Raw genomic sequence first — 27,396 nt, 5'->3', positions numbered from 1 at the left:
CTCTCAATCCTTGCAGCGAGACCAAAAAAGGATGTGATTATCACTAAGCAATCCGTCACTTCATCATTGCTCATTATTACTCACTTTCAGAGCAAAGAAGAGGAGGCTCTCAAGAACGGAAAAGCTGAACTTGAACGACGTCTCAGTTCAAGTAACTGTAGTCCAACACCAAACATGAGTTATATTTTGGAAAAACTTTGCCTGTGTGCTGTTAAACCTAACTTCATCCCAGAGAGCAGAACACAACCAGATCAGCCTTCCCAGTCTCACCTCCCTGTGTCACATCTCCCAGCCTGCAGCAGGAAATATTGTTGGAAAGCATCACAGGAGTCCCTTGCACTAATCCAGTACTGTCAAGATGTAAATGCATAGTAATCAATAATTGAGCTGTGCTTGTCTTAAAACCTGTATTAGTTTCTAGGTGAGAGGACCCTGGCTGACTAATATACACTCAGCCCCAGTGGCACTGACACCTGACGAATTCCCTTTCACAGCTGACTCATGGCCCAGGCTTGAGCTTGTGATGTTGAAGAAAAACCTTGAGTCTGATTCTTGATGTGCCATGATAATGCCATTTTCCAGGAGGCCTACCAGCATGACTGGTTGAGTTATTTCCATTCCAGTTTAATATCAGTTGTGCACAGTGACTCCTAGACAGGTTATTTATTTTTTTTCTTTCCCCGTCTTGTGTCCCTGGTACTGATGACACAGCTTTGCAGAAAACCAGGACTTTACATTTTTGACATTTAATCCATCAGTGAACGAGCTTGCTCACTGCCTATACTTACTGTATATCTACAGTTGAATATCTTTATCGTGGTGTTTTCTATGCTTCTCCTGAGGTCCTCATTTAATGTTATACATTTTCGCTCTATAAAGTATTCACTTTCTGCATCTTTCATTGTCGAACACAGAAGGAACTCTTCACGAATAATATATCACATGAAGCAATGTAGATATTAAAACATATGCCCACGTGCTGGTTGGATCCTATGTGGAGGATAAACTTAAATCCCAAGGAGGTTAGATGATAAAGAAATAGCCTCACAAAGAAGCATTTGAGAGCCTGTTTTGCTTTAGAAGTTACTGGTGCAGCTGCAGGCTAAGGACTTCGGGCTGTGGTCTTTCATTTTATAAGATCACCTTTTTGTTCAGCATTTGAACAGGAAATGTCATAACGAACAGCAAGCAGGAGGAAGCGAGATGAGAGCCTGTTCACTCTGTACAGAAAGATACCTTGTGTTTTGGCGTTGGGGGCGAGATGGCGGTGGTGTTACCGGAAACAGATTGGAGATGACTTCTCCTGTCATGTTGATGGCGAGGAAGAGGGTATAAGAAAGATAGGTTTCCATTGTATTTCCGGTTTTAAGTAATGGAGGAAGCCTTGTGCTTTAGTAACACTAAACAAACTGAGGTTTGGCAACCAGGGATTGTCTTCATCCATGCAATAGAGGCAAGAATCATGTTACAACATTTCTTTATCTTTGCAGTGCTGTAACTGTCTGTACAAGACAGTTTAGGCAAAAAAGACAACAGAATGAAACTACAGGATAACCTTGGTACATAAGAGTTAGGCAAAATAACCAGCGTTTTTCCAAGTGAAATCTAAGAGCACTCATTGGTTTATCTTTGATTTCAATTTTCGATTTCATGGCCAGTGTGTCATGTATAATATCTTTTATCATCCTAATGTACGCTTTCCTGCACACTCTCTAATTTCAGGAATCGAGATTTATTGAATTTGTATATACTTTATAATTGTAATCTCTCATGTCTTTCCCATAAAAAAACTGTTGTTGTCATTAATTCAACACCATCGTCTTGCTTCTAGGCTCCAAAGTGTGTTGAAACTCTCTCAGTTGCATTTGAATCCCTTGAGGAATCCTTTTATCTGCTGTGGGGAATAATGAACTTCAAAGACAGCAGATTGTGCAAAGACTGTATTCATCATTAATAAATAAAAAACAACAACCCCCCTGCTGCCAACCTCTGTTTTCAGGCTGTTCTTTTTTAATGGTAACTGCCCGGACAGCTAATGATTCATTAAAGAGAATGGTCATAGATCCCAAGGAGAATGGAGAGCAGTATCATGACTCACGATCAAGTAAACCACTGGGCAATTAGGTAAGGTGTTAGTCTCACACAGGTGCCAGTTTCAGTACTGTCTTCAAGGGCCCAATACCTTCCCTGTAGGGCACCTCTGTCAAGGAGGGGTCAAGCCCGATGCATTTTGGATGTTGGAAGCAGGTATTGGTCATGAGTGCCCACATGAAAGTTTACAATGAATAATGTATCCTATTTTTGCACCTTCACCATGATTTCCCCCCTCTTATGCTGCAGGTTCAGCAGTCCCAAACTCTGCCTTACTGTCCCGGCCCAAAAGAGTACTATAACATGCTTTAATGGTTGCTGTGGTACACCATTTTTGATGTGTGGTCTGGTAAAGCAAAGCATAATGTCAGAGTGGTTAACCATTATAAAGGATGAATGATATAAGTCTATGGTAAAAGTGGAAAAAGGCAATGACAAATTCAGCGTGGAATTGCTCCTTGAGGATATACTGTAGCTATCTGGTCAGTTTCTCACTAGAGACACTGTGGTTGAGACCCCTTTCATGAATTCATTTTCATTTCAGATTTTGTACCTGGATCACTTTTTCAGCTATTGGTTATTTTGAGTGATACAAAAAGCCTTCTGAATTCTGGCTAAAAAGGACTAGAGATGTGTACCTATATTTTATTTGTTAATTCATATTCTCCAATTCATTCAATCATTGTACAATCATTGTAACGTACTCAAAGGTGCATGTGAAATCATGATATGTCAAGTTTACAGAAGCTGACCTGGATTGTGTCAGCAAATTAAAATTAGGGACAAGAGAAGTTGCACTATATGGTTTCTAAACAGCGGTGCTCCCATCTGTCTTCACAGAACTCCATGAACCTGCCGCCTGACAAGATGAAGCTCCTCAGCCAGTACGACAATGAGAAGAAATGGGAGCTGGTGTGCGATCAGGTAAATGGTGTTGGGCTCTCCTGCTTCTTTCAAATTACAACATACCATACAGTGCAAATAAATATACACTTGCCTTGCCTTTCCATATGTGACTCTAGTCCCACTGAGGGATTAGTGCATATAGGTTACTTGAGCAGCCTCGTGCTACTAAGAGAAATTGAAAACTGGTGATGAATGGTGCTTGGCAGGATGCTCCAGCCACAGACACACCCAAACCCCTCCTCAGATGTAACATACCCAGCTCTGACACCATGTTGCCTTTTCATCTATTATCCTGTTTGGAAACTGCAAACAAAAAATCATGAAACTTGAGAGATTTTTCTCAACTGAGAGGTGACTGACTGGAGAACTCTGATGCTGCCAAGAGAATCCACATCCATCAGTTTCCCTGCCAGAGACCTCTAAGGTCAAGTCTTCACATATTTAACTTAAGGAATTATACTTTGTTACGGTTCATTTTAGACTCTCTGCTTCATATATTGATCATGAGGCATGTATCCTTACAGAGTTGCTTCCTTTTAATTCTTTATTGATTGAGCTGAGCTGAAATAAGCCTTAATGTTTCTTCATGCTTCTTCAGCAAATCAGTTAGTTAATGACAGCAGTGGCCTGTCTAGCTTTCCTCCACCCTGTCTTTGAGCATAATGCAAGTAGGACTTCAATCTGTTTTGCCCTCCTTGTAAAAATGTTCTTAGCGGATGCTAAATGAAAAATCACAGCAGTGCCTCAGTCCTGCCTTGAAAACTAAGAATAGAAATAATTAATTGCACTTATATAGCACTTTCCTGGACACTCCACTCAAAGGGCTTTAAAGGACTCATGTGTAGCATCCAACTGGATGATGCAACAACGGCCAAAGTGTTCCAGTATGCTCCCCACACATCAGCTACCAGTGAGGGGGAGAACAAAGTGATGAAGCCAATTCATTATCAAAATGTTTGGTTATCTAAAGTAGCTGGTACTGTAGCTGCCTGGCCTGCTTGGCAGTTTCCAGTGTGAGAGTGAACTCCAGGATTGATATTTGATCAATGTAGATGTACTATTTCTCATTTGTGTGTATAGGCAGGACTTTGTGCAAGAGTGTGCTGAAGGCTTGTGTGAGTGTGCAGGCTTAAAGTTCTTTGCCTGTCAATCAAACATGCACAAGCATACACATATTGTATAGTAGTCACTTATTTCTCGTGATCAGTGCATTCATTTTGAACAAGGCCTTGTTAGATTCTTGTTAGTTTCTCACGTTGTTAGTTGTCCCACATGTGGTTGACATCTGAGCTGAAATGGTAGTAGTTTATGTTGACGATGAGCCAGCGTACATTATGTGTCTACTGGAGGGTCCCCTTCAGGCACCAATGCATACAGTATTTCTTCAACTGGAGTGCTGTACCTGAAAAAGTTGTTCACTAATTTGTTAAACAAAAACATTGTATAAACATTTACTTATTTGTTGACAATACCTCTTCCAGAATTAATTATTATCCTAAGAGGTGAGACTTAACCTGTGGAGGTAAATTAATGAAAGGGAAACTAATATGTCAGCAATTGTAAATTTTACATTCTCAGAAAATTCTGCATGATTTTAAAAGGTCTGCATTTTGGTGGGTGATGAATTCGCCTTTCGTCCAAAAGACTATGGAACTGCTTTCTTTCAGTTTGAGGTAAAGTTTGAAAAAAGGTCTTTGAAAGGTGCTTCACATTATTGCCTCAACACTATCGGTAACCCAGGCAACTGAGGTTGCTGTGGTTAGGTTTCGCTGACTTCCTGTGACATGAAGGTCAGAGCTTAGGTTTGTGTACATGTTGCTGTCATAGCGATGGAAGGTAATGACGTAAAATGTTTTGCCTTTGGGGTTTTTTTTTGCATTCCTAAATGAGTGAACATTTCAAGTGGCAGGATTGATAACATCAATTATGGTATTTGAAAATACTGTGTTTAAAAATACTTTCCAACAAAGTTGATTAAGAGTAATATAAGCGCATTGACAAAAAATAACTGCAACTGCAACATAAAATTTATATCAGTTTTCTTAAACTAGTATACTACTATATGTTAGTATAATAAAATAGTACAGTATATTTAACAAAATAAAATTTAAACCATAAATTAAGTATGCAAAATTGTACATGAATACAATTTACAAAAGAAGAAAATCTTAACTCAGTTATGTATGAAATACAATTAAAAATGTCCAAGAGAATAATAAATTGCTATATAAAATATGGTAAAATCTAATATTATACAGCAATCAGAATGAATTTGAAAAGGTTCAAAGCAACTTATAACCCCATCATTATTTACAAAACGAAGAACACGTTTTGGCTAGGCTTACACCTGAAGAAGGCTCCACAGCCGAAACGTTGTGTTTCTTTTCTTCTCTTTTCAGCAGGGAATAAACCTTTACTTGTTCCTATCATGATTTGTTATTGGTTAAAAACCTGAGTCTCAGTATAGTGGACTTTAAGCTGTAGTCTAGCCTGTCTGCTGATACCAGCGACTACCAGTAATCAGAACAGTAATTCAGACCATAAACACTGAACAATACAGTTAGCATTTCACCTTGGATCGTATCCTGAAGCACTGTGAAAGCCCAAGCCATGGTGAAAAAAGGGAAACATAACGGAAATTGCATCAGCTGCTATGAGCTGAAGGCTTTCTTTAACAGACACCTCCCCACCTCATGCATGTCTCCATTCCCCCCCGACAGGAGCGCTTCCAGGTCAAGAACCCGCCGTCCGCCTACCTCCTGAAGATCAAGAGTTTCCTTGACCAGGGAGTGGTCAGTCGCAAGGTGAGTGGAAAGAGCAGGGACTCGGATCACAGGGATGGAGTTATTCTGTACTGGAGATGTGAAACACCATTGGTCTTTGCCAGTGTTTTCATTCCACAGCAAACTAAGTATTAACTTACAAAACAATTAAAGATATGATCAATCTATAGACCTGAAATGGAATAGATTGGGGCACTGCAGGATTTTTTCACCATTCTGCCCTAAATGAACTAACTGAAAGCATTTTAAACAAATGCAAAACAAGGCTGAGATTAAAGTCAGTCTTGTTTGCTGCCATAACTCTGGGGCTTTCTGCAGTATTTCTGAATATCGGTTTTGCAGACCTCCACCATCCTAACCTCTGCTGCGTTTCCGATCTCTGTTCCAGTTCAAGAGAAGAGTGCAGGAATCAACTCAAGTGCTCAGGGAGCTGGAGATCTCCCTGCGGACCAACCACATAGGGTGAGCAGAGGGACAGAGTGGGATCCACTCCGGCTACAGGGTTTCTCACTGCTGGTCCTCAACATGCCCTGTGCCTTCGGGGTTACTATTTTCACAATAATCCTCATCACAGTCCTCAAACCCTGCTAAATGTACTAGATTCTGTCCTTGTCATTCCCTCAATGTTGCCTGATAAGTCTACCGACTCCCATTTCCTCAACCGGACATCACCATCATTCTAAAAACACTTTTTTTTTAAATCACCTTTTTAAAATTAAACCAGTCACTAGAAACACCAACACAACATTGGACTCAGCCAAGAAATCCAGTCGCATTCCACTCTTGCAGATTTGTTTATGTCACTAAAATGAAGCTACTTTCGCTTTATTGCACCAATATATTATTGCTGAGCATTATCACCCTTGGCATCACACCAGCGGGAAACTGTTATTTTTATTTTCCAGCTGGGGACACATCCACCATTTCCAGTTTTCTGCATTTTTGATCACGGGAGACCTCAGCAATTTATTTTGAGTCCGCAATTGGAAATTGAATTGTATCTGGAAAGTGGAACCAAAACAACATTGAATAATTTCATCTTAATGCAGAGATCAATGCAGTAATGAGGATATTACTTTACATGTCTTGCTACACACCTCACTATCCACTGTATGTTGTACAGTATGTTCAGTGGAGACGCTGTGTGTGGAAGCAATGAAGCCAGATGTGTTACAATAGTGTTTCAATTAGTCTGACAGCTTCTCCTCTCTCGCCTCAGGTGGGCTCAGGAGTTCCTCAATGAGGAGAACAAAGGGCTGGATGTTCTTGTAGAATACCTCTCCTTCGCTCAATGTTCTGTGACGTGAGTACCCACCTTTCTTCCTACTCTGTCTCCAACCCCTGCCATACAGTGGGCTAACTCTGTCTCCAACCCCTGCCATATAGTGGGCTAACTCTGTCTCCAACCCCTGCCATATAGTGGGCTAACTCTGTCTCCAACCCCTGCCATATAGTGGGCTGTAGCTAGAAAATGCACTGTAAGGCTGCTGATGTTTTTCTAATGCAAGGCTGATGCAGTGAACCGCCAGCTTTAAAGATGTATTTCTGTCCTCTCTAGCTACCTTGAAAGCTGTAATCAGAATAGCTGAACAGCTCATACTGATAAATAATGAACAGCATGCACATATGTTTTACCTGTTACTTTAGTCCCCCTTTAAATCTCACAGTGGAAAGAAAGAAGTCTGGTCATAGGGACAATTAAATAAATGCAGAAATAGAGGCATATAAACATTACACTCATTCTGTGAGTGTAACATTTTTTATTCTTAGAGTGAAACCGGGTTCATTGCAATCATTTTTTCACAAACTGGAAGAAATGCAGCTGCCGTAAAAATCAAACACTGAAATTGAATTGTACACAGAGATGGAGCTCCTTTACTTTATTACATTGTAAGGACAGGAGTAGACTGGAGCACAAGTCATTCAATACAGAAGGTAAAATAAATTTAATTTTTAGACAGCAGAGAACATGAGGCTGTGAATCTGAATAATATTTGCAATGTTTTTTTTTAATAATTTTATTTAGAAATTGAAGGTGCACTGTAGAATTTGCTACACCTGAGCTGTTTCAAACTTGTTCAGAAATTCACTTTCTTTCCATAAGAAGATAGAAAGCAAATTTTTCACTGCCTAAAAGGATCAAAGGGTAGTTGCACCTGTGTTGTGAGTTTTGTGCATAATTGATATAAACTACGGTATGTACCGATTATTGATTTCCAGGTGCAGTTTGTTTGCCATAGTCTAGAAGACATTGGTTCTAATGTAGAATGTGCCATAAATCAGTTGTTATTCAAGTGTTAGTGGGCTGTCTTGACTCAAAATTTAAAATGAGACAGAATGGAACATGATCCTTGTGACTGTGAGCTTGCAATGTTATTGAATGAGAGCTGTGTTGGCCAGCATGTCCAATAAGCACACGTCAAAGGAATTAAAGAAGTGTCAGGGCACAGTTTAGGAAAAGATGGATGATGTATTTAAGGTAAAATGCTTCCTTAAGTTTCCTAATTTGTTTGTTTGCACAAGCACCATGCGACAGATGGAAAGAGGACACTGGTTAAAACCTTGACTTCTCAAAGATTTGGTGATTTCACAGGACATCTACTGTACCTTAGAAACTGGGCAATCCTGGCTGAACCAGGACAGGTGGCAACCCTAGTAGAGATTAGAGAGAGTAGAATTCCATTTCTTCCAGTTAATCAAATGATCCGACCATTTAAATCAGTGAGGAACGAGATAGAACAAGCCAGGAGGACCTTCAGCTGTCCAGGCACTTGAGTTTGATGGCCCTGGTTTAAACACATCTGTAATATTTATGCGAACCAGTCCCAAACTCTGCAGCCTGTGCTGATTAGGTCATTGTATATACAGGTATGACATGGAGAGTGTAGATAATGGTGGGCCAACGGTGGACAGAGGGAAGAATCTGGAGAGGTCAGTTGAGGATCTAACCAGGAGCGCTGGCAACTCCCCCACCCACGGTGCCTCCAAAGCCTCCCGCCACCTTACCGTCAGGTGAGTCCCACCCAAGCACCCCTAGGCCTTGGCCCCCACCTTGATGCCTTCATTTAGAGTCTTAGTAAGAGCAGTCTGGGTTGGGAAAGGTCGGATTTCTTTACCATAGTGTGTTCCAGACATTTAACTAGATTGGGGTTATCAAATATTGGGGTCTTTGAGTGCTGCAGGGTCTTCTGTTTTTTGTTTTACCTACCAAGGTCTTTCAACTTCCTTCATAGAGCTAGAACTGATTGATGGACTCATTGCACATGTAGTTATCTTTCCAGATCAAGGCTTTAAGAGCTCAACATAGCTCAAAAATCAACAGCCCAAAACCTGAAAAGAAAAGATAAAATGAAATCTGGAAGAAGCTGTGGCCTACATATCCAGCTTTTCTTTTGAAAGGATGGACATTTTCTCTGAAACATCTGAGCTCATATTCCAGGAGTGTGCCTGAGCACCTCCCATTACCCGCACCATAGTCTGGGCTTGATTCTGACCTGCTTGAATACTTCCCAGCAGCCTCAAAAACTATGCCAGGCAGGATAGACTGGCCCAGCTGTGTACCCTACTAGCAATCGTGACCACAATTTTCTACTGGTGTTAATGCAGATCATCTGTAAATGTCGATTGCTCATCACTGTCCCTACAAAGAGAGAGTGATGCTCTGATTGGTCAGCCCAGCATCCTCCAGTGGTCCATGAGTTAGGAATTTTTTTAGATCAAAAAGTTTTCAAGGCGTCAGTGCCAGGCTGTTATTCTGTCTGACTGTCCTTGAAAGTGTCTATTTGGTCTTTCTATTGCTGCATTGGATTCACACTGTAATGGTGAGTACAATGGAATGGAATGGGCAGGGCAAAGAGTGCAAACATTGCGCAGCTCCTGAAGGTAAAAAGCGAATCCCTAAAAGGAGAGTTGCTGAAAAACTGGACAGTGTTTGATTGGCAACAAAAACAAATGTGTTTTCTTCTTCCATCTTGTTTTTTTCATCATGTCTTGTTTCAGTTCCCTTTCATTTTATTCTTTGTTTTTTTTCCTTTCTTTGCTTTCTTTCATTCAGAATCACACTAATTACGTATCAAATAATAGGCTGTATTGCTTTCTTGAGGTCAAACGCCAACGCTGGCATCAGGCTCTTAATTAGTTTAAAGTCTGCAGTGAGAATTTCTCCAATCTCACCCCACTCACACTGTTAGCTGTGACAAATACGTTTTTATGTAGATGTAAAGGCCATTTAGATCAATGAAAATAAAGGAGAAAAATGTTTGCACAGCTTGCCTTAACCATAGAACTGAGTGCAGTGATAATCACAACAACCCTGGATTCAAAATCCCTTCACATCCCCTTTCTTATCCACCGATGGTACAGTATGATGGTGTTCTGTAAGAGTCACTAGGTAACAAGGCTACGACTTGGAATCACTGGGCTCTGGGTGAATCCTGTGAGTAGAGCCTTGTCTCATGATCCAGCCAGCTCACATAGACAGGATGTGCTTGCAACAAGCTAAAGTTTACAGTATTATTGAAAAACCATGATGTAAAGTCTGGAAATATGCAGCATGATCTGTGAGTTTTATCAGCACAATAGTAATAATTCTTGCCTTCGTATGAGAAGCTGTTTAAGTAATTCTTGTTCAGAGACTTCTGCATTTTTCAATCTATAAACTAAAATTTGAACTTTAAAAATGTTTACTGTGCCCTAAGCATGGAACGGGTATTAATAAAATAGAACTCAGCACAAAGACAACTGTGATCAAGCTTTTTTTTGTGAAACAGGAAAATGAAGGGATTTGGCACCAAATTCCTTTGAATTGTAATTGAACCCAGCAGAAACTTCAGGAGTAAAGCTTTTTCCATATAGCCAGTAGCTGTCATTGTTGTGTGCTGTGATGTGTGTGGAGCCCTCCTGTGGGGGGGTGTGTGTTTGGTACTCTTCGGTTATGGGTGGGGTTATTCCAGGCATTGCTAATGGTTCCACTTTGAATCATACAGTCAAGACAGACAGGAACACCCAGAGGTGTCCATGCAATCACTGGGCTATTCCCACAACTGGCCTGTTTCCCTCAGAAAGGACAGGTGCTTCACTTCAGTGTTAGATGACTTGTATGGTGATCGAGCTGCAGTGAAGTATATTGGGGCTGTGGTTCCTGGGAGATAAATGTCAGTGAATGTTCATTGCGGGACTTGGTGTGCTTGTGAGTGTCTGTCTCATTCTCTGTCTGTCTCCTGGCAGATTCAATTCTCTACACAGCAGGAAGGCCCTGCGGAACTCGCGCATCGTCAGTCAGAAGGATGACGTGCACGTCTGCATCATGTGTCTGCGTGCCATCATGAACTACCAGGTACACTCCCTCACCCTAACCACACCCCACCCTCCACGGGCCTCAGAACCTCTCATTTTAACAGCATTCTTAATGATCTAGGCTCATTTAATTAACCCGATTTCTTAATTAGGTCTTTTTCCGCTCTTTACTGAAGTCAGTCTCATTGGATTTAAAAATGCTCTGCTTTAGGTGTCTGGATACCATGACATTTATCGAATCGACTCTGTTCAGTGTGCCATAAGAACCTGAAAAAAATAAGGGTCACAATCAAGAGAAAGCCATTTGATGCTCGTTTGGTTGCTAGAAGCTTATTGTCCTCATAACACTAAACAGTTGAGATTGACAGAAACCTTTCAGGAATCTGACTACTTTTATTGTGTCTCCTCTGGATGGCTCTTGCTCCCATACCAGTCTATCAATGAATGGAAGGTTGAAAAAACACTGGTGACCCTGTTTCTCCTGAATTAGGGTCAGAGACTTCCTCACCTGTCCTCTATGATAGTGTTGTGATAACCTTGACAGGCCCAATGTGTCCCCTCTCTGTGTTTTCTACGTGTTGTGACCAAGTTATTCTTCATACGGCTGATCTATGTATCCCAAGTTTAACAGAACCTCGTCCAACTCCCCTTTATTTTCAAGACAGTCTTGCTCAATGACAGTATTGTCTCATCTCCTCCCTAGTCCGGATTTAACCTGGTCATGACCCACCCGCGGTGTGTGAATGAGATCACCCTGAGTCTCAACAACAAAAACCCCAGGTGAGTGTCTCTGTTTTGCTGTGACACTGAAGCCAAGTAACACTTGGAAATTAAGCTAGGATCCCAGCAAAGAGCCCTGCCACTCACTTTGTGGGAGCACATATCTCTTATTTATTAACACAAATTTCTTTGATTGCCTTTTGATTTCATTTTAACACCATGCTCAATGCAAAAACTAGTAAATTAATTTCATTTCAGTTTTGTAAAGAACTGTTGATAACATTTGAATTGGAAATGATGTAAAAGTTTTTAACAAAAGTTAGCAAACTTTTCTAACAGCAAAAAAGTATAGATACTAGAAAGTTTCAGACCTATATACAGTACAGTGGTGTGTGAAATATATAACTCATATATATATATATGTGTTCATGATTTGCATTTAACGTAATGGTGTTTTTGTTATTTCTTCCTCGCTCAGCAGTCACTATGTCTTTCTTTTTTATGTTGTAAACTTCTCCGTTTCCTTCTCTCCATCTCCAGTCTTTCTGTCTCTCTGTTTCTTCAGTGTCTGTGCAGCAGTGGCTCATTGTCAGCTTGCCTGTCTGTGTTCCTCTGTTTGACTGGTTGATGGCTTGATCCATTGTTTTCCCTTTTGCAGGACAAAGGCCCTGGTTCTGGAGCTGCTGGCAGCAGTGTGTCTGGTACGAGGAGGACATGACATCATTCTCGCGGCCTTTGACAACTTTAAAGAGGTCAGGAGATTTTCTTTTTTCCCTGCACTTAATAGGAGTTTTTTGAACCGCCCAATAAATGGTTCCCTCCTTTCACAGAGCCCTGCATTGTGCATAATTTGCTACCTAGCTGTTGCCTCTTAGTTTTACACTGAGGCAGAATTTTATTCCTGGAATCTAGTGTTTGAGTCAAAGCACTACAGTGAGGTAAGATCTGAGACCAAACACTCATTCTAATTTCTAGCCTGTGGGATTGAAATGAGAACAGTTTGCTAAACAAAACCAAGACAACTGTTCACTGAAGGAAGCTGAAAGAAAATGAGAAGACATAACGGATTCACGGGACCAGAGTGACACTACATTTCCCCAAATAATCCTCACGTTCAGCTGAATTAAAGTACTGCAATGCACAGCGTGGAGAAGAAGTGATCACAGGATTAGGAAACCGCGATTCGAGCCAGCCCACAGGACCTCCTGCAGGGCCTCTCAGCTGCACACGCTGTAATCTCACATTGCTCTTGTCTCTGCACAGTAGCTGCTGGGTGTTGGGCGTTGAGCCTGATGCATGCTGGGAATGGGGTGGTTAACATTCTGCTCATTCCTTGCCAACTCTGGGGCTGCTGCCAATCTCAGGCACCCGCCCCCAACTGTTCATCTGCACGCCTGTCTCAGTACGAGAGGGCTTTCCCAAAACGAAGGGGAATGGCACGTGCACGCCTTGACATCTTGAGCCCTCCTGCCACCTCCTCCTTCCTACAGTGGAGGTCAGCTGTCCCCAGGCAGGGCTGCTTCCAGACCCAAATTAGAGACGAGCAGGTGGGAAGAGCTCTTGGTCAGGATGGGGACCGACAGGGAGGTGTTCAAGCTGCAAGTGGGAGAGCTATTTTTAATGCTATTTCCTTTTTGAAACTAGGACTTTTTAAAAACTCTAAAACAACTTGCATTTACTCGGGATACACACATTTCACTTTGCTCTTTAATTTACAAACTAAAATTCCCTTGCATTAACATAATAAGTCACTGTAACTTTGATTGGCGGGTTACCTTGGCAATATAACCATCCAAGAGTAACAGACAGTTTTAACTCCTAACTACATCACTTGCATCTCGGCCCCTGATGTATTTTCCTTTTTCACCTGGAAGAACAAAATAATACTCCCCTCATTTCAAAGACTTCATAAACTTTGGAATTATTTGTCACCCAAGGGGTCCGCTTTATGTATCCTCTCTATGTCCTGCTGTTGCTCACACATTACCAATGCAGCAACGTGTAGTTTCCAAGATCTGATTGTCTGTAATTTCACTATTACCACACAGTGTGATGAGTGAGACCAAAACAAAAGAAGCAAGGTTACAAACAACATGAAGTTATCTGACCACTTTGTTTCGTGATCAGAGGGTCTCATCCAGTTATTTCTTCAACAATTTACTTTAACAGTATGACAGGACATCTTGCTCCAGATACCTGCTACCCTAAATTGAAATGATTCCTGATCCTACTTTTCTTCTTTGCTTTTTACAGCCCCAGGTCCTTATTTCATTACTTGAGTACTTATATCAAGTCCCTCCTTTATCTCTTTTATCCCTTTTGGTCAAGACTGATTAAGTTCTACAAGTCTGTGTTATATATTTTAAACCGGGAATCAATCTGTTCACGTTTTTCATTAGTGTTTACAGTAATGAGCAGTGATAAACACTTGACTCGTGACAGTACTGTACTTGACAGTTCTTTCCAGACACTTAAAAAATAATTTATGTTCCTATGATATATTTGATTCTGGTAAGTTTTCAGATATTTTATAGGGCTTTATCTGTAAAAACTGTGAAAAAATAAAGTCTTGGCAGTGGCTTCTATTAAAGTTATCTTTCAGAGCTTCTCAGAGCGATAAAAATAAACTCAGCAGCAAGGACTGACCTTGAAAAGCCTGTTATTAAGGTCACAAATGAGCTGTTTTCCCTCCATATCACACACTGAATGGAAATGGTATTGATTTCAGCCCAGTCAAACAGTTGTGTTTCCCGGGAATCGGGCAAGAGTGCAGGATAACTGACACCTCCTGGCATCTATCCTGGGCACCCTCCTGAAAAATGTGGGCAATGTGAGTCCCGCTGCTGGAAGGCAGCCAGCGAAGAGGGGGAGTGGCGCAGCCCGCGTGGCAGCTGTGGGTGTGCCAGGGCAGATCGCATTTTCGCAGTGTGGGGCGAGCAGAGCGCGTGGGCATTGTTCAGGGCACAACTGGCAGGCAGTCATGCTGTATTATTCATGGTGTGTCTGTGCGTGTGTGTGTATCTACCAGGACTCATGCCCTTAGATCCGAAACTACTGAGGCCTAGGAAACCTCAAAGTTTCTGCCTCGTTTCTCCTGAGAGATGGGGATAGAGAGAGTGTGGCTGAGGAAATTAGCAGATCTTCAAGTTGCTGTGAAAGCAATCTTACTCTTGATTCCAGCCAAAGATAAGGATTCACAAATATATTTTTCTAACAAGTCATGCGAACCTTGCATTAAGAATAAGAATTTACTGCATATACCACAATGTGTTCCTGCCTCTGAAGTAACACAAAATAGTGTGCTTATCTGAAGTGCACGTCATCTTTGATGCAAAATACAGTCTGGACATTCTTTGTAAAGGAACTGAGCTGTAAAAGAAAGTTGTGGTCCAGTTCTATGACTACTTGTTTCTTGTGCAACACATGGTCACATTGAATTGTCAAAGTAATCCATTTGAAACGACAGGCCATTACAAACTGGTCAATACTTCCATCTTGTGGTCAGTACAGGTAAAGCCTTGGAGAAGGAGTTCATCAGAACAATCCCAGAATCCCATTTAGTCATTTCTGGAAGGAATCCAAAAATCAATCTTAATAACATTCCTGCTCTTGTCACTTTGTAAAGTTTTCAGAAAAGTTTTACTTTGTAATCGACTGGCATCATCAGCCTTTAAGACTTTAGATTAACAGTTTTTCTTGCTTGAATTCTCTGTACGGCAGCAATTTCCTATTCTTTTTGCAGTATTCCCATTGCTTTTATTTCCACATTTTTCAGTATACAGTATGTCAAAGCTTTCAGGAAGAAATCAATATACTGATGATTCCCACACTAAAAAACCTTTTCAGTCTTAAAAAAGAAGATAATGAAGATGATTCATTACACAGGGATGTGGGAGTCTGCAACAAGCTTCTCAGCCTTGTTGACACAGTTGATACTGTACCTTCTCTTCTTTCAAGAAACAGGAGGATAAGAGTCTCGAAATAATTTACCTCTATCAAATAAACACAGATGGGGTGAATGGCCACTAGTCTGCACACTCTGTCTCTTTCTAATGCATTGTGTTTCCCTGCATGTCCCATAGGTGTGTGGAGAAAAGAACCGTTTTGAGAAACTCATGGAGTACTTCCGCAATGAAGACAGCAACATTGACTTCATGGTAAGTATCTCACATACGGAGAGAAATCAATACTTCCCATAAATAAATAAAGTCTTAGGAATTAACGATGCTGGGATCCTATAGGGTTTTAATTTTTTTCAGTCTGAGATGGACTTTGGTGTTAATCCTAGCACTGAACTGATGACTAAATTGACTAAATTAATCATTATATGGTATATAATTGAAAGAATACTGTATGAAATTAATGGGCAGCAGCAATTCTTGATAAATCGGTAAGAAACAAATTGTGCTTAAAAACTGGATTTTCACAAAATCATTATCTGTCAAAACAGCAGTAGTGTGTGAATGTTAAGCAAAGAAACTGATTAATTACTGACTGAGAATATTACATTAACATGGAAACATGTTGCAACTAATCTGAACTTCAGAACTCCAAACTCCTTATTTTATTTCTAAAATAATGTTTATATAGAGCTACTGATTTAACATTTGCAGTGTATTCAATAATATTTACAAATTACATGCTATACTTAATTTTCTTAAGTTCAGTGCGCAGTTTAAAACCGCCTGAGTATGGTCTGACAGCTTGCTCTCCTGTCTCTCCAGGTGGCCTGTATGCAGTTCATCAACATTGTGGTCCATTCTGTGGAGAACATGAACTTTCGGGTGCACCTACAGTATGAGTTCACCCACCACGGCCTGGATGAGTATCTGGAGGTGAGAAACGGCTCCTCATGTCACAAGGACTTGAAGAACACTGTAGAAGGTTTCTAATCTTCACTTACCAGAACCATTCAACATTTCTTTATGTCTGAAGTCAGTGTTACTGTAATGTAAAGTGATCCACAGAATCCACTGCACTGAGGTCCATCAGTATTGCAACTGAGACGTTGCAAGGCCTAGGAGACGAGCTAGAGACTCCTGCCATAAAGCAGGTGTTGATTTAAACAGGCCCTTTGGGATTTCAAAACCCGAGAATTATTGAAAAATATTGTCAGAAAGTTAGAAGCCCTCTAACACTGAAGAAGGTATTTGGGGTCCAGCACAGCCCTGCCCTGGTCAAGGACAGTGTCTTTTCAAAGTGTTAGATAAGTTGCAAATCATAAGAAAATTCCAAAATCTTGCTTTAATGCAGTGATCAGTTCTGCAAGCAAAGACAAAGTGTGAAATGAAAGGAGGCCATAGGAGTCCTTCAGGATGCCAGGGTTTTCAAGGCGTTTTTACCAATGTTTCAGGAGGAAGCCAACCCCTTCCTATCCCACTTCTTTCCATCAAACACCACACCAAAATAAGTTTCTTAAACACTTCACAAGTTTTACTGAGCATCCCTTGCAACACCCCAGCATCGCCCCCTTGTGGCAAGCCCTTGGATAATCCCACCTTGTTCTACAGATTCAGATGACCTTTTCCTTATTGTCAGTTTGTCATTATTGTCGTTAAAGGCTAGCCACTGTCGTTCCATGACATTTTCTTTTCTTGCCAGGATACCTTCCAAAGCCAAAACTGGCACCTTTTGTTTATTTTGGCATTAAATTAGCCAAAGTGGGTCTTAACAAGACCATTCCAGCTTGTGAGCTTCATCACTTTCACAAGTGGTTTTCAAAATAGTTACCAAACTAAATTAAAAAGCAGAAAGCAGGAATCAGTCCAATCATCTCTTGTCAAATTCTTTTTGTTGCAGGAACAACCTTTCAAACAAAATGCAACATGAAGTCAGACACAATGTCCTCCGTGTGCTTTGTATAATTTTGAAAGGTTTGTCCACCACAGCAGGTCTGAGCCCTGTGTTTCCTTCTCTCTCTCCCCTAACAGAAGTTGAAACACACAGAGAGTGACAAGCTCCTGGTGCAGATCCAGGCCTACCTGGACAATGTGTTTGACGTCGGGGCCCTGCTGGAGGACGCAGAGACCAAGAATGCGCTGTTGGAACACATGGAGGAACTGCAGGAGTTCAATGCAAAGGTAACAGACATGCTGACTGATACATAATTTCTCACCTACACACCCACACAGCAAAAAGACAGAATCTGTTTCCCTGTCTCAGTTCCACCAACAGATCAGTACCTACACAATTCATACTGATAGTCCGTGCAGGAGCGCTCGCTCACAAAACAAACATGAAAGTGGTATGAAACCTCAGCACAGAGGCAGCGATATTCAGTGACACTCCCACACTAACCTGCACATTGATTTACACAAGCACATACAGTACTACCACAGACAGACACACACAGTTCCAGGTAAACACTGGCACCCTGGACCTCAGATTGATTGATCGCTTGGTTGGATGGTTGATTGATTGTTGTAGATACCCTTACTACCACTTGCTAGGACTAAGAGGAATCAATAAAACTGAGATGGACATTATTGTTGAGTAAACTATATTTAAACTATTAACACACCAATCCTTGTTTCAGATACAAGGTGCCAATACTTAGGTTCATAGCTCCATAACACTAGTTTGAAATATTTTTCATTTCATAACAGGGAATGCAGAAAATAAATGTTAGAAAACAAGCATTATACTTACTTACAATATCTGACAGTAAAGGATTTTGAACTACAGGAAGTGTAGTTGTTCTATAGTTTGGAAGGATAAAATTAAACACTAGGCATAATCTTGTTTTTTTCAAGATCTGTTTTGACCAACATGTAAAATATATAAGTATAAATAAAAACAAACACAATATAGGATAGTATGTTTGAGCATTATGTGGATGGACCTTTGCCATGTTCTGTAACAGGATGAGAACAGGATCAAACACTTCTCATGCACAAACACCATGATGTTCTAATATCTATGAGAACCTTAGTAAATGTCATTGCTCCTTAGGTCTCTTGAACCTTAGGTTCAAGTCAAAGGTGAAACAGAATTGAGGTGCATTGACTGATACCCAGAAAGAAATTCAAAATGATGCCCCCACAAATAACTTAGGTTTTAGTTTTTTTTAGAAAGTGCAGAGGTAACCATAAAAAAAACATAAAAATTTACCTTGTGATGCTATTTTTTTCTTTCCTGATCTATAAAAATGTTAGTCAGAGGAGGACGTTTATCTATTTCATCTCATAAAACACATTTAATTAGCTTTTTATTTCCTCTTGCAAATGGAATGAGGTCAGTTTCAGCTTGGCTTCATATCACTTTAATACTTTGATCAGCAGGGGGACCTGTCTCAGGAGCCTTTCTAATATGCTCTGGTACCCAGCTGCAGCAGAGACAATTATTAAACGTGAGCTCTGCCTTTTTAAAATATATTAATGTATTTAATATTCAGGTATGTCTTTACACTGCTATCTAGTGGAATATCAGTGGTCAATTCCCAGGTGCTTAGATGTGTGGTTTACTTAACGAGGTTTAAATGAGCAGCTTCATAGAAACACTCCATTTTAAAGTGTTCCGTCATAGTGATGTCTATACAGCTCAGAAAAACGGCGTTGAAAACGATGGACATTGACAGTGCAGATTGAAAGATTCCCTGACCTCCTGCATGTGTCTCTGTCCTTCCCAGCTGAGTACTGAGATGCAGAAGAGTGAGGATGAGGCGATGGAGAAGGTCGCCGAGCTGCAGAAGCAGCTGCTTCAAGCAATGAAAGAAGTGGAGATGCTGAAGGTAAGAGGAAACAAGTAGAATCAGACATCAAGTCAGTAATATGCTGAGGGCCAGGCGGTCCAGTTTTGTAATGAGAACAGGTCCAGTTTCAAGGCCTGACTGACACGCAGAACAAGGTACTGAACTCCAAGTACCAGGTCCTGTGAATGAAATGTAAAAAGTAATGTGGGACTCAGCACCAGCTACACACATGAAGCGTATTTTCACTTCTACATCTCCATGAATTGGAAAATGAGTTTGGAGCTAATAATGGCTAATTACCATTGTCAGCATCATTATTTGTCTGCATTTTGTAAAATAAATGAATATCAGTCAAGCACAGAGGAGATTGGATTCAGATGCTTAAAAATCATCATTTTAAAAAGTCAGTGATAAAACCATGACTTGAGGACATAAATAGATAATATGAGCTGGAAAATGTAGGACTGAACTGGAGGATCATTACTCAAGGACTTGTAGGTATCTTGTGAGGATCAAGCGGCTGTTGAAGTCATCTTCATGAAATAACACAAAAAACAGCTGAATGTTATTCTTAGATGAATAAGATACCACCAAATAAACAAGACGCCACATTTATTAAACTATTTAGTTCTGTCCTAATGTATGTCTCTTCCAACCTGTTAAGCTCTTTGAGGAACTTTGGGTTGAAATGGGCAATACATATGAGAATTATCATTAGTAGAAAGGCATCCTAGGTGCTATTCTCTGTGTTGTATCTGTGTGCTGGTGCTGTACTGATGCACGCTGTCGGTGCTGTGTGGGTCAGGAGAGTCTTCGGGAGTCCTCCTCTCTGATCAGCACGCTGAGGCAGAAGGAGCAGGACAGGGAACGTACTGCTCAGGCCACCTCCGAGCTGGAGATCAAAGTGCAGGAGCTGCAGGACAAGGGATTGATCCGGGTGGCCCGATCCAGTACTGGCTCCTTGGACATCCAGGTCATCCCCATCACCATAATTGAGATGGCCCCCACACCGCAAACAGGTCAGAATCCCTCTGATGAGCCTATCGCTTGCAGTTCTTGACTGGATTTACTGTGGGTCTGTCTAATTTAGGCCATTACACAGCAGCTGAAATTAAAAATTTGTATTCATTGTCTCTTGCAGTCTCCAAAAAGGTCTCCTCAAAATTCAGTCATTACATTATAGATTTCTTTTTGATATACTGTATAGTCAAGAAATAGATGCATGACTGTGAAATATTTCAATCATGTTGTGGTTTGTTTTGTTTTATTCAGGCCCAGTTGCTCAAACAGATGTAGTGGACAAGGCAAAGCCACAGACACCCTCTGTCACACCCCCTGCCCCTCCTCCTCCCCCACCCACAATTCCCTCAGACACACCCCCAGCTACCACATTGATCCTGCCTCCGCCTCCGCCTCCGCCCCCTCCACTGCCTGGCATGGATCAACCATCTGGACAAGCCCCACCCCCTCCCCCTCCCCCTCCCCCTCCACTGTCTGGCTCAGGTGCCCTACCCCCTCCTCCTCCTCCCCCTCCTCCAGGTGGAGCCAATGGGCTAGTTCCACCCCCTCCTCCACCTCCAGGAGGTCTTCCTGCTGACAGTTCTTCTCAAGGTAAACTGATTCAGATATCAGATGTGCAGTATGGACCTTAGGACATTAAAACTGCAATCAACTGTCATTCAGCTTTCTGCATTCTCTGACACAGTGATGTCCATGAACATCAATTTTTGCAAACTACTTGATCTATCATATTCTTTGGTTACTGTTTGATAGGTAAATATGTCCATTCCCTTTGCATTAAAATATTTACAGTTTTACCACTGTAGAAACTTGAATTTAGAAAAAATGTGTGCCTGGAAAGTCAGGCTTTTGCATGATTATCCATGATGAAAGGAGAGAGAAAAGCCCAAATCACTACACAAGGCTTAAAGATAGAGATTGTGCTGTTTAGTAAGTTGCAGTTTCTAAGCTTGTTCCACAATGTAGTTAATGTCACACCATCTGCAGAGGACAGTGTTCTGTATGTGGAGCAGAGTTCAGTATTCTGAGACTATCTCTTCACAGGACCCTTAGGTAGAGAGGACTGTTCACATGCTGAAGGCGATCAGCTTGCTCTATAAGTAAATACCAGCATTCCTAGGGGGGTTACCTGTGATAGACAAAGATCCCAACCACTTGAGTCTTGTGTTCTCAGATCAGCAGTTCAGACACAAGGTAGACCTCTTGTAGACCCTTGGGTAGACCCAAGGTAAGTCCTACAATGCACTTAAAATAAATCAATTCTGAATTCCTTGGAATAGTCCTCTTCAATGAGTTGTCAAACACTATCGAACTCCAGCCATCTTATTACTGTTAATTCTGTAGCTCTGTGGTCCCTGTGTTATTGTCTCTGTCAGGGATTGCTTTCCAGTTGTCTCCACTGTTGATTTGTTTTTAGAAGAAATGGGGCCCATCCCGTTGTGTCAATGTTAATTACTTCTCTCCTTAATACAGGATGCAAAGCCAAGAAGCCCATCAAGACTAAGTTCCGTATGCCACTGCTTAACTGGGTGGCTCTCAAACCCAATCAAGTCTCTGGCACTGTTTTCAATGAGATCGACGATGAGCATGTTTTAGGGGTAAATTAATCATTTGTTTTTTTGTTTTCAAATTGCCGTGTTTCACTTCGCTGTATAAAAATATTATTTTCTCTGTCTCAGTAACTCACCGGGAGGCCGCTGCCTCGCTTAAAATCAGTACAACCCCATACACTTGAGAAAGGTCCCCCGATTGGTCCAAATTGATTCCAAGAATAAGCCTAGATTGTATCAAAATTAAGATTAAGGTTTGCATTTTTTAAAAGGCAAGTGGTCAAAGATATCTTTCAATCTGGCTGAATTGCATAGTTAAGAGCTCAGCTGCAATGAAAACCCAAAGATATTGTGGCATGCCATCCGGGACTGCAACAGGTCTGCTTTCTTCCACTTTCTTTTGTCTCTGTTCTTACTCCATGATCCTCTCAGCAAGTCATTACCTGCCTCTGTGTGGTGTGCTGAGCCAGTGCAGTGTTTGTGTTAATGTCCCTGCCATTCCTATCTCTCCCACTAGGATCTGAACATGGAAATCTTTGAGGAACAGTTCAAGACCAAGGCTCAGGGCCCACCTGTTGATCTGGGTACCCTAAAAATGAAGGTGGTCCAAAAGGCTCCCAGCAAAGTGTCCCTCATTGAGTCCAACAGAGCCAAGAACCTGGCCATCACCCTGCGCAAGGGAGGGATGAGTGCCCCAGATATCTGCACTGCTATAGAGACGTACGGTCACCACACTACTTGCTTAACACTATGCTGCTAATGTGCATTACACTGCACGACGTGTACTATATGGAAGAATGTATGCGCCACTCCTGTGACAATGGCATCTACAGTTCCTGATTCTCTATCAGTTATTCTTCATGACAGATCTTTTTGTTCTCTCATAGGAAGCACATGTGATTGTATTTTCTGGCTCATGTTTCATGGCCCACCTACCTTCGGGGCAATTCTTTATAGCAAAACAAGTTGTTCAGCTAATACCACCACGTTGAACTGTGTCATAAGATATCAGTTTGTTGTGCAGCATCCATGTGTCTTGAGGTACTACTGGCGGTGAACATGTTTGATATAATAAATACCTGGAAATCAAACTGATTTTATAGAAGATCAGCTTCTCTAAAATGGCTTTGTCTAGCCAATAAAATAATTAAAAGTTGCTTATGTGTGGCAGCCTGTCATGGTGGTCTGTTAATCCATCGCTCAGGTACGACCTACAGTCCCTGAGCCTGGACTTCCTGGAGCTGCTGGAACGCTTCATCCCCACGGATTACGAGCTGAAACTGATCCGCAACTACGAGAAGGACGGAAAGCCTCTGGACGAGCTGTCGGAGGAGGACCGCTTCATGATGCGCTTCAGCAAGATCCCACGCCTGGCCGAGCGCCTCAGCACCCTCACCTTCATGGGCAACTTCCCCGACACCGTGCAGCTGCTCAAGCCGGTGAGCCTCAGGGCTGTCCCAGGCGCGCTCAGGCGCAGTATGAATGCAAACTTCATTGATAAGAACAAATAACACATTATAAATGACAAATTACGTGACAATACACATGACCAATTTAATTACATTTTCAGTTGGGAAGTTGGTTTCTTCACTTGTAAGTGTCTAAACAATTATTATTTCTCTTATATCTTCAGCAATTAAATGCCATTATAGCTGCATCTATGTCCATTAAATCTTCAACCAAACTGAAAAAGATTTTGGAGGTAAGAGGTTGTTTTTTTTTGACTGACTTGATGATTTTGTGCTGTGGAGGGGGGTTTGAATGAGGAAAATACTTTTCCCTAAATTAAGAAACATATGAAAAACATAAAACACTTTCAGTATACCCACACAAAATTGTTTCAGGATCCTTTTAACACTAAGGTACTAGTAAAATGCCAAATAAATGCATGAGTTGGTGTGTTTATTAAGTCAGGAATACATTAAACACTATTAAAGACCTGTAAAAAGTAACAGGATTTGGCCCAGAAAAGTCCTAGTATTTAAGTATAGTATTTCATACAACTAACCACCAGAAACTAAGAGAGTTTGTGACTCAGAGATTTCAATTGCCAGTTTAGTACAAAAACATTATGTGAAACTATATTTAATAAATTTCTCTATATGTTTAGTATTTTGAAGTCATTTTGTGTGCTTTAAACAAGCACTGAAATTTTCAGTGCGCTGCCTGAAACCAGGGTTAAGTATGGAGAATTTGTACAGAGGAGAGACATGAGCAGCAGCTGAAAGCCACCACCCACTTTTGCTGCCTTCTGATGTGAAGGAGACAGTACAGGGTCAGATTTCAAAGTTTACTCATTGCATTATCATGCCTTCCTCTGCGTTTACCTGCTGTGTCTTCACAGATCATCCTGGCATTTGGTAACTACATGAACAGCAGCAAGAAAGGGGCAGCATATGGCTTTCGGCTCCAGAGCCTGGATATGGTGAGTGCAGCCCAGACAGACCTGAGTGGTATGAGAGGAGTTGAGAATGTTTGGCTATAATACTAAACCCCTGATTGACACAAAAACCTAAAGAGATCTAATTGCCCATTTTTTATTATTTTAGGGCTGTTGCACCTCTTTCTGAAATGCATTGGGGACTCTTCTTTTCTCTGTTCTAATCCTGACAATCTAATCCCCCCTCAGCTGCTGGACACCAAATCCACTGACCGCAAGCAGACTCTGCTGCACTACATTGTTGGTATCATCCAGGAGAAATACCCTGATCTCAGCTCTTTCCACACAGAGCTCCGTTTTGTGGACAAGGCAGCGGCAGGTAACAAAAATTCATTGGACAAGCATTGAAAAGAGTTTACCAGGTGGTTTTTAAAACGTAATGTAACTGGATTCCACAATGTGGAAAGTTAAATATATCCAGGAAAGGAAACTATTAAGGGAAGTTGGGTAATTCAGTTAAGGATAAAGCCCTTGTGCTCTCGAGTTCTACTCCTAACTCACCAGGTGTTACCTTGCCCATGTTGTGAGACCTCCATGTGCTCCTTCCTAAGACACCCATGATTCTACTGGAAGTAACTCTGCAGCAACAGCTGTCATTCCCTGCTCACTTTAGGAAGGGCAGAGTAAACTAAACGTATCAACTAAAAATCGAACTCTATTTTTTTTTCCTCGCTGCCTCTCTGCATCAGTGTCTTTGGACAGCATCCTGCAGGACCTGCGCACTCTCCAGAAGGGCATGGAGGTGACCCGGAAGGAGTTCATGGTGCAAGATGACAATGCAGTCCTGAAGGAGTTCTTGAAGAACAGCAACGACGTGCTGGACAGCCTGCAGGCTGATGGCAGGACCGCTCAGGTTAGCCTCCCTCTGGCATCTGCACTAGAAATCATGCCCCTACTTCAGACTGGAGATCAGACTCCTACTTCAGGGCCATTCAAACCATTTCAGGCTTAATCGGGTCTTGAGGCTAGTACAAGTATGTGTCTTGACAACAATCTGCTTGATACATGTAAACTGATTTTGATCAGGTGTGCCGGCGAAGGTGCTTGAAGTTAAAGTAATGTTAACTATATTTTTGTAATTTAACTGTATTGTTCTCAATTGAAATAGTATTTTCAACATTCTCCACATGATTATTCTGTAACGGTTCCTGATATTATGAGTAGCCAGAGTATTTGATCCATTTCTGTAGCTTGACATATAGCTACGTATCCAAAGAATTTGATTTAACTTATGATTAAAATCACAAACCTATGACTTTATCTACACCAGCCTACACTGTGAAGTTCTTAAAGTATAAAACATTAGAAAGAAAACTTGCTCGGATTGATAATGAAAAAGGAGCACAAATTAAACAGCAAGGATCCTGAATCCGATGAAACATTGAGTTAAACAAAGTTTAAAGTTTATTTAATGTTGCTTCAATAATTTGAGTAATGCCCCTGTAATTTCTCCTTTCACTTGTTCACATCCTGAGAGGCCTATAAATGTCTTGGTTGACACTCTTTAAAGACTGTAAGTTTGTTTCAGGATCAGAGATGTGTATTGGAAGGTGCTGTGTTACACTCACATCTCAGCACTGCTGAGGTTGAGCCAGTCTGTAACAAGAAGTGTCTTCGTGTTCCTCCATCTGAATGTCTCCTTTCTGTCCTTTAGGAGGCGTATGATTCTGTGGTGGAGTATTTTGGGGAGAATTCCAAGACCACACCACCCTCCATGTTTTTCCCTATGTTTGTGCGATTCATCAAGGCCTACAGGGTGAGTACACAGAACGAGAGACTTCTGACAGCCGCCAGCCATGAAAAGCTTCATTTGCAAGATGAGAGAAAGGTTGATGTTACTGCTGGTGTGTCCTTTCGCCCCCTTAGCAAGCAGACCAGGAAAATGAACAGCGGAAGAAGCAGGAGGCTTTGGCCAGTGAAGGTGGAGAGAAACCTGCAACTCCCACCAAGACCGAACAGGCTGGACAGAAGGTGCAGTGCCCCACGCTCACAGGGCTTCTATGTGAAAATGTTCTGTGAATAATTGCCCGACATGTAGCACTCTCCAAAGAATGTGCAACTGCCATTCTTGGAATTAGAGTCATGGAGGTTATTGAGGCCTATTTAAATCAATCAGCTTACCATCCTTGAGGAACATTTAAATGAGACCAACTGAACTTTATTTGGAGAAAAACAAATAGAGAAACACTCCTCTACAGGAATAAATGTATTTACACTTTAGAGATGCAGTCATGCTGGACTCAAGATACTGGCCTCCTTAATGCCCATCATTACAGGTAGCAAGCAATTGTCCATTATATGCCTTTAATTTGCATTACAAGCTCCACACATATTGTAGATGGATACTCCTGACCTTTGCCCTTTTGACATGCAGCAGCCTGCCATGATGAAGCTGCCCCAGATGGATCTGATTGCAGAACTGAAGAAACGCCAGACGAAGCCCCTGGTGAGGGAGGGCAAAGACGGAGCCATTGAGGACATTATCACAGGTGAGAGACATGCAGAGTTAGGGAGAGGGAAAAACTCACAATGATGAGATACACAGTGCAGGAGTTTATCAGAAGACAGGAAGTTTTCTGAGCAAGGGGACTGAATTAAGTGATCTTAACACTCGAGCCTGAGAGTCAGTGTCCTTCCAGTAATCTGGAGGTCTCTGATCTTCCCACCTGGCCCTTAGTCAATTTGAAATTGAGTGGAAGACTTTGATCCAGTCTGCACCGAATGAATGGCCTCTCCGTCTCATCAATATTACAGTTTGCTTATCAGAAAATTGGTGTTCGCAAATATGTTAAAAAAATCATAATACCTATTGTGACATCTGAAATGTTGGGCTTTTGCTTATACAGCTTCAGAATAAAAGCTATCTGTAATCTACCTTTGCACATAATCTTTCTTTTCACT

At 41.4% G+C, this 27,396-nt stretch overlaps 1 protein-coding gene across 4 annotated transcripts in view; it reads left to right on the top strand.

Moving 5' to 3' along the window:
- fmnl1b (formin-like 1b) overlaps nt 1–27,396 on the top strand; it is a 52,504-nt gene that overhangs the window by 21,814 nt on the left and 3,294 nt on the right. For 2 of the 4 annotated variants that reach the window (XM_069185648.1, XM_069185649.1), the window contains exons 2-25: nt 2,932–3,015; nt 5,718–5,801; nt 6,169–6,242; nt 7,000–7,083; nt 8,649–8,792; nt 11,007–11,115; nt 11,779–11,855; nt 12,454–12,547; nt 15,878–15,952; nt 16,520–16,630; nt 17,726–17,875; nt 19,423–19,524; nt 20,291–20,504; nt 20,758–21,096; nt 21,979–22,103; nt 22,573–22,775; nt 23,260–23,494; nt 23,689–23,757; nt 24,400–24,480; nt 24,685–24,814; nt 25,185–25,348; nt 26,150–26,251; nt 26,362–26,466; nt 26,870–26,984. In XM_069185648.1, coding sequence (XP_069041749.1) covers nt 2,932–3,015; nt 5,718–5,801; nt 6,169–6,242; nt 7,000–7,083; nt 8,649–8,792; nt 11,007–11,115; nt 11,779–11,855; nt 12,454–12,547; nt 15,878–15,952; nt 16,520–16,630; nt 17,726–17,875; nt 19,423–19,524; nt 20,291–20,504; nt 20,758–21,096; nt 21,979–22,103; nt 22,573–22,775; nt 23,260–23,494; nt 23,689–23,757; nt 24,400–24,480; nt 24,685–24,814; nt 25,185–25,348; nt 26,150–26,251; nt 26,362–26,466; nt 26,870–26,984 — 3,070 coding nt within the window. The remainder of the gene's footprint in view (nt 1–2,931; nt 3,016–5,717; nt 5,802–6,168; nt 6,243–6,999; nt 7,084–8,648; nt 8,793–11,006; nt 11,116–11,778; nt 11,856–12,453; nt 12,548–15,877; nt 15,953–16,519; nt 16,631–17,725; nt 17,876–19,422; nt 19,525–20,290; nt 20,505–20,757; nt 21,097–21,978; nt 22,104–22,572; nt 22,776–23,259; nt 23,495–23,688; nt 23,758–24,399; nt 24,481–24,684; nt 24,815–25,184; nt 25,349–26,149; nt 26,252–26,361; nt 26,467–26,869; nt 26,985–27,396) is intronic. The other 2 variants (XM_015362088.2, XM_015362091.2) reach the window with 2 other exon arrangements.

Source organism: Lepisosteus oculatus, chromosome 28 (assembly GCF_040954835.1).
Source record: "Lepisosteus oculatus isolate fLepOcu1 chromosome 28, fLepOcu1.hap2, whole genome shotgun sequence".
NCBI classification, from domain to species: domain Eukaryota; kingdom Metazoa; phylum Chordata; class Actinopteri; order Semionotiformes; family Lepisosteidae; genus Lepisosteus; species Lepisosteus oculatus.
This window is presented reverse-complemented; position numbering and strand designations above follow the sequence as displayed.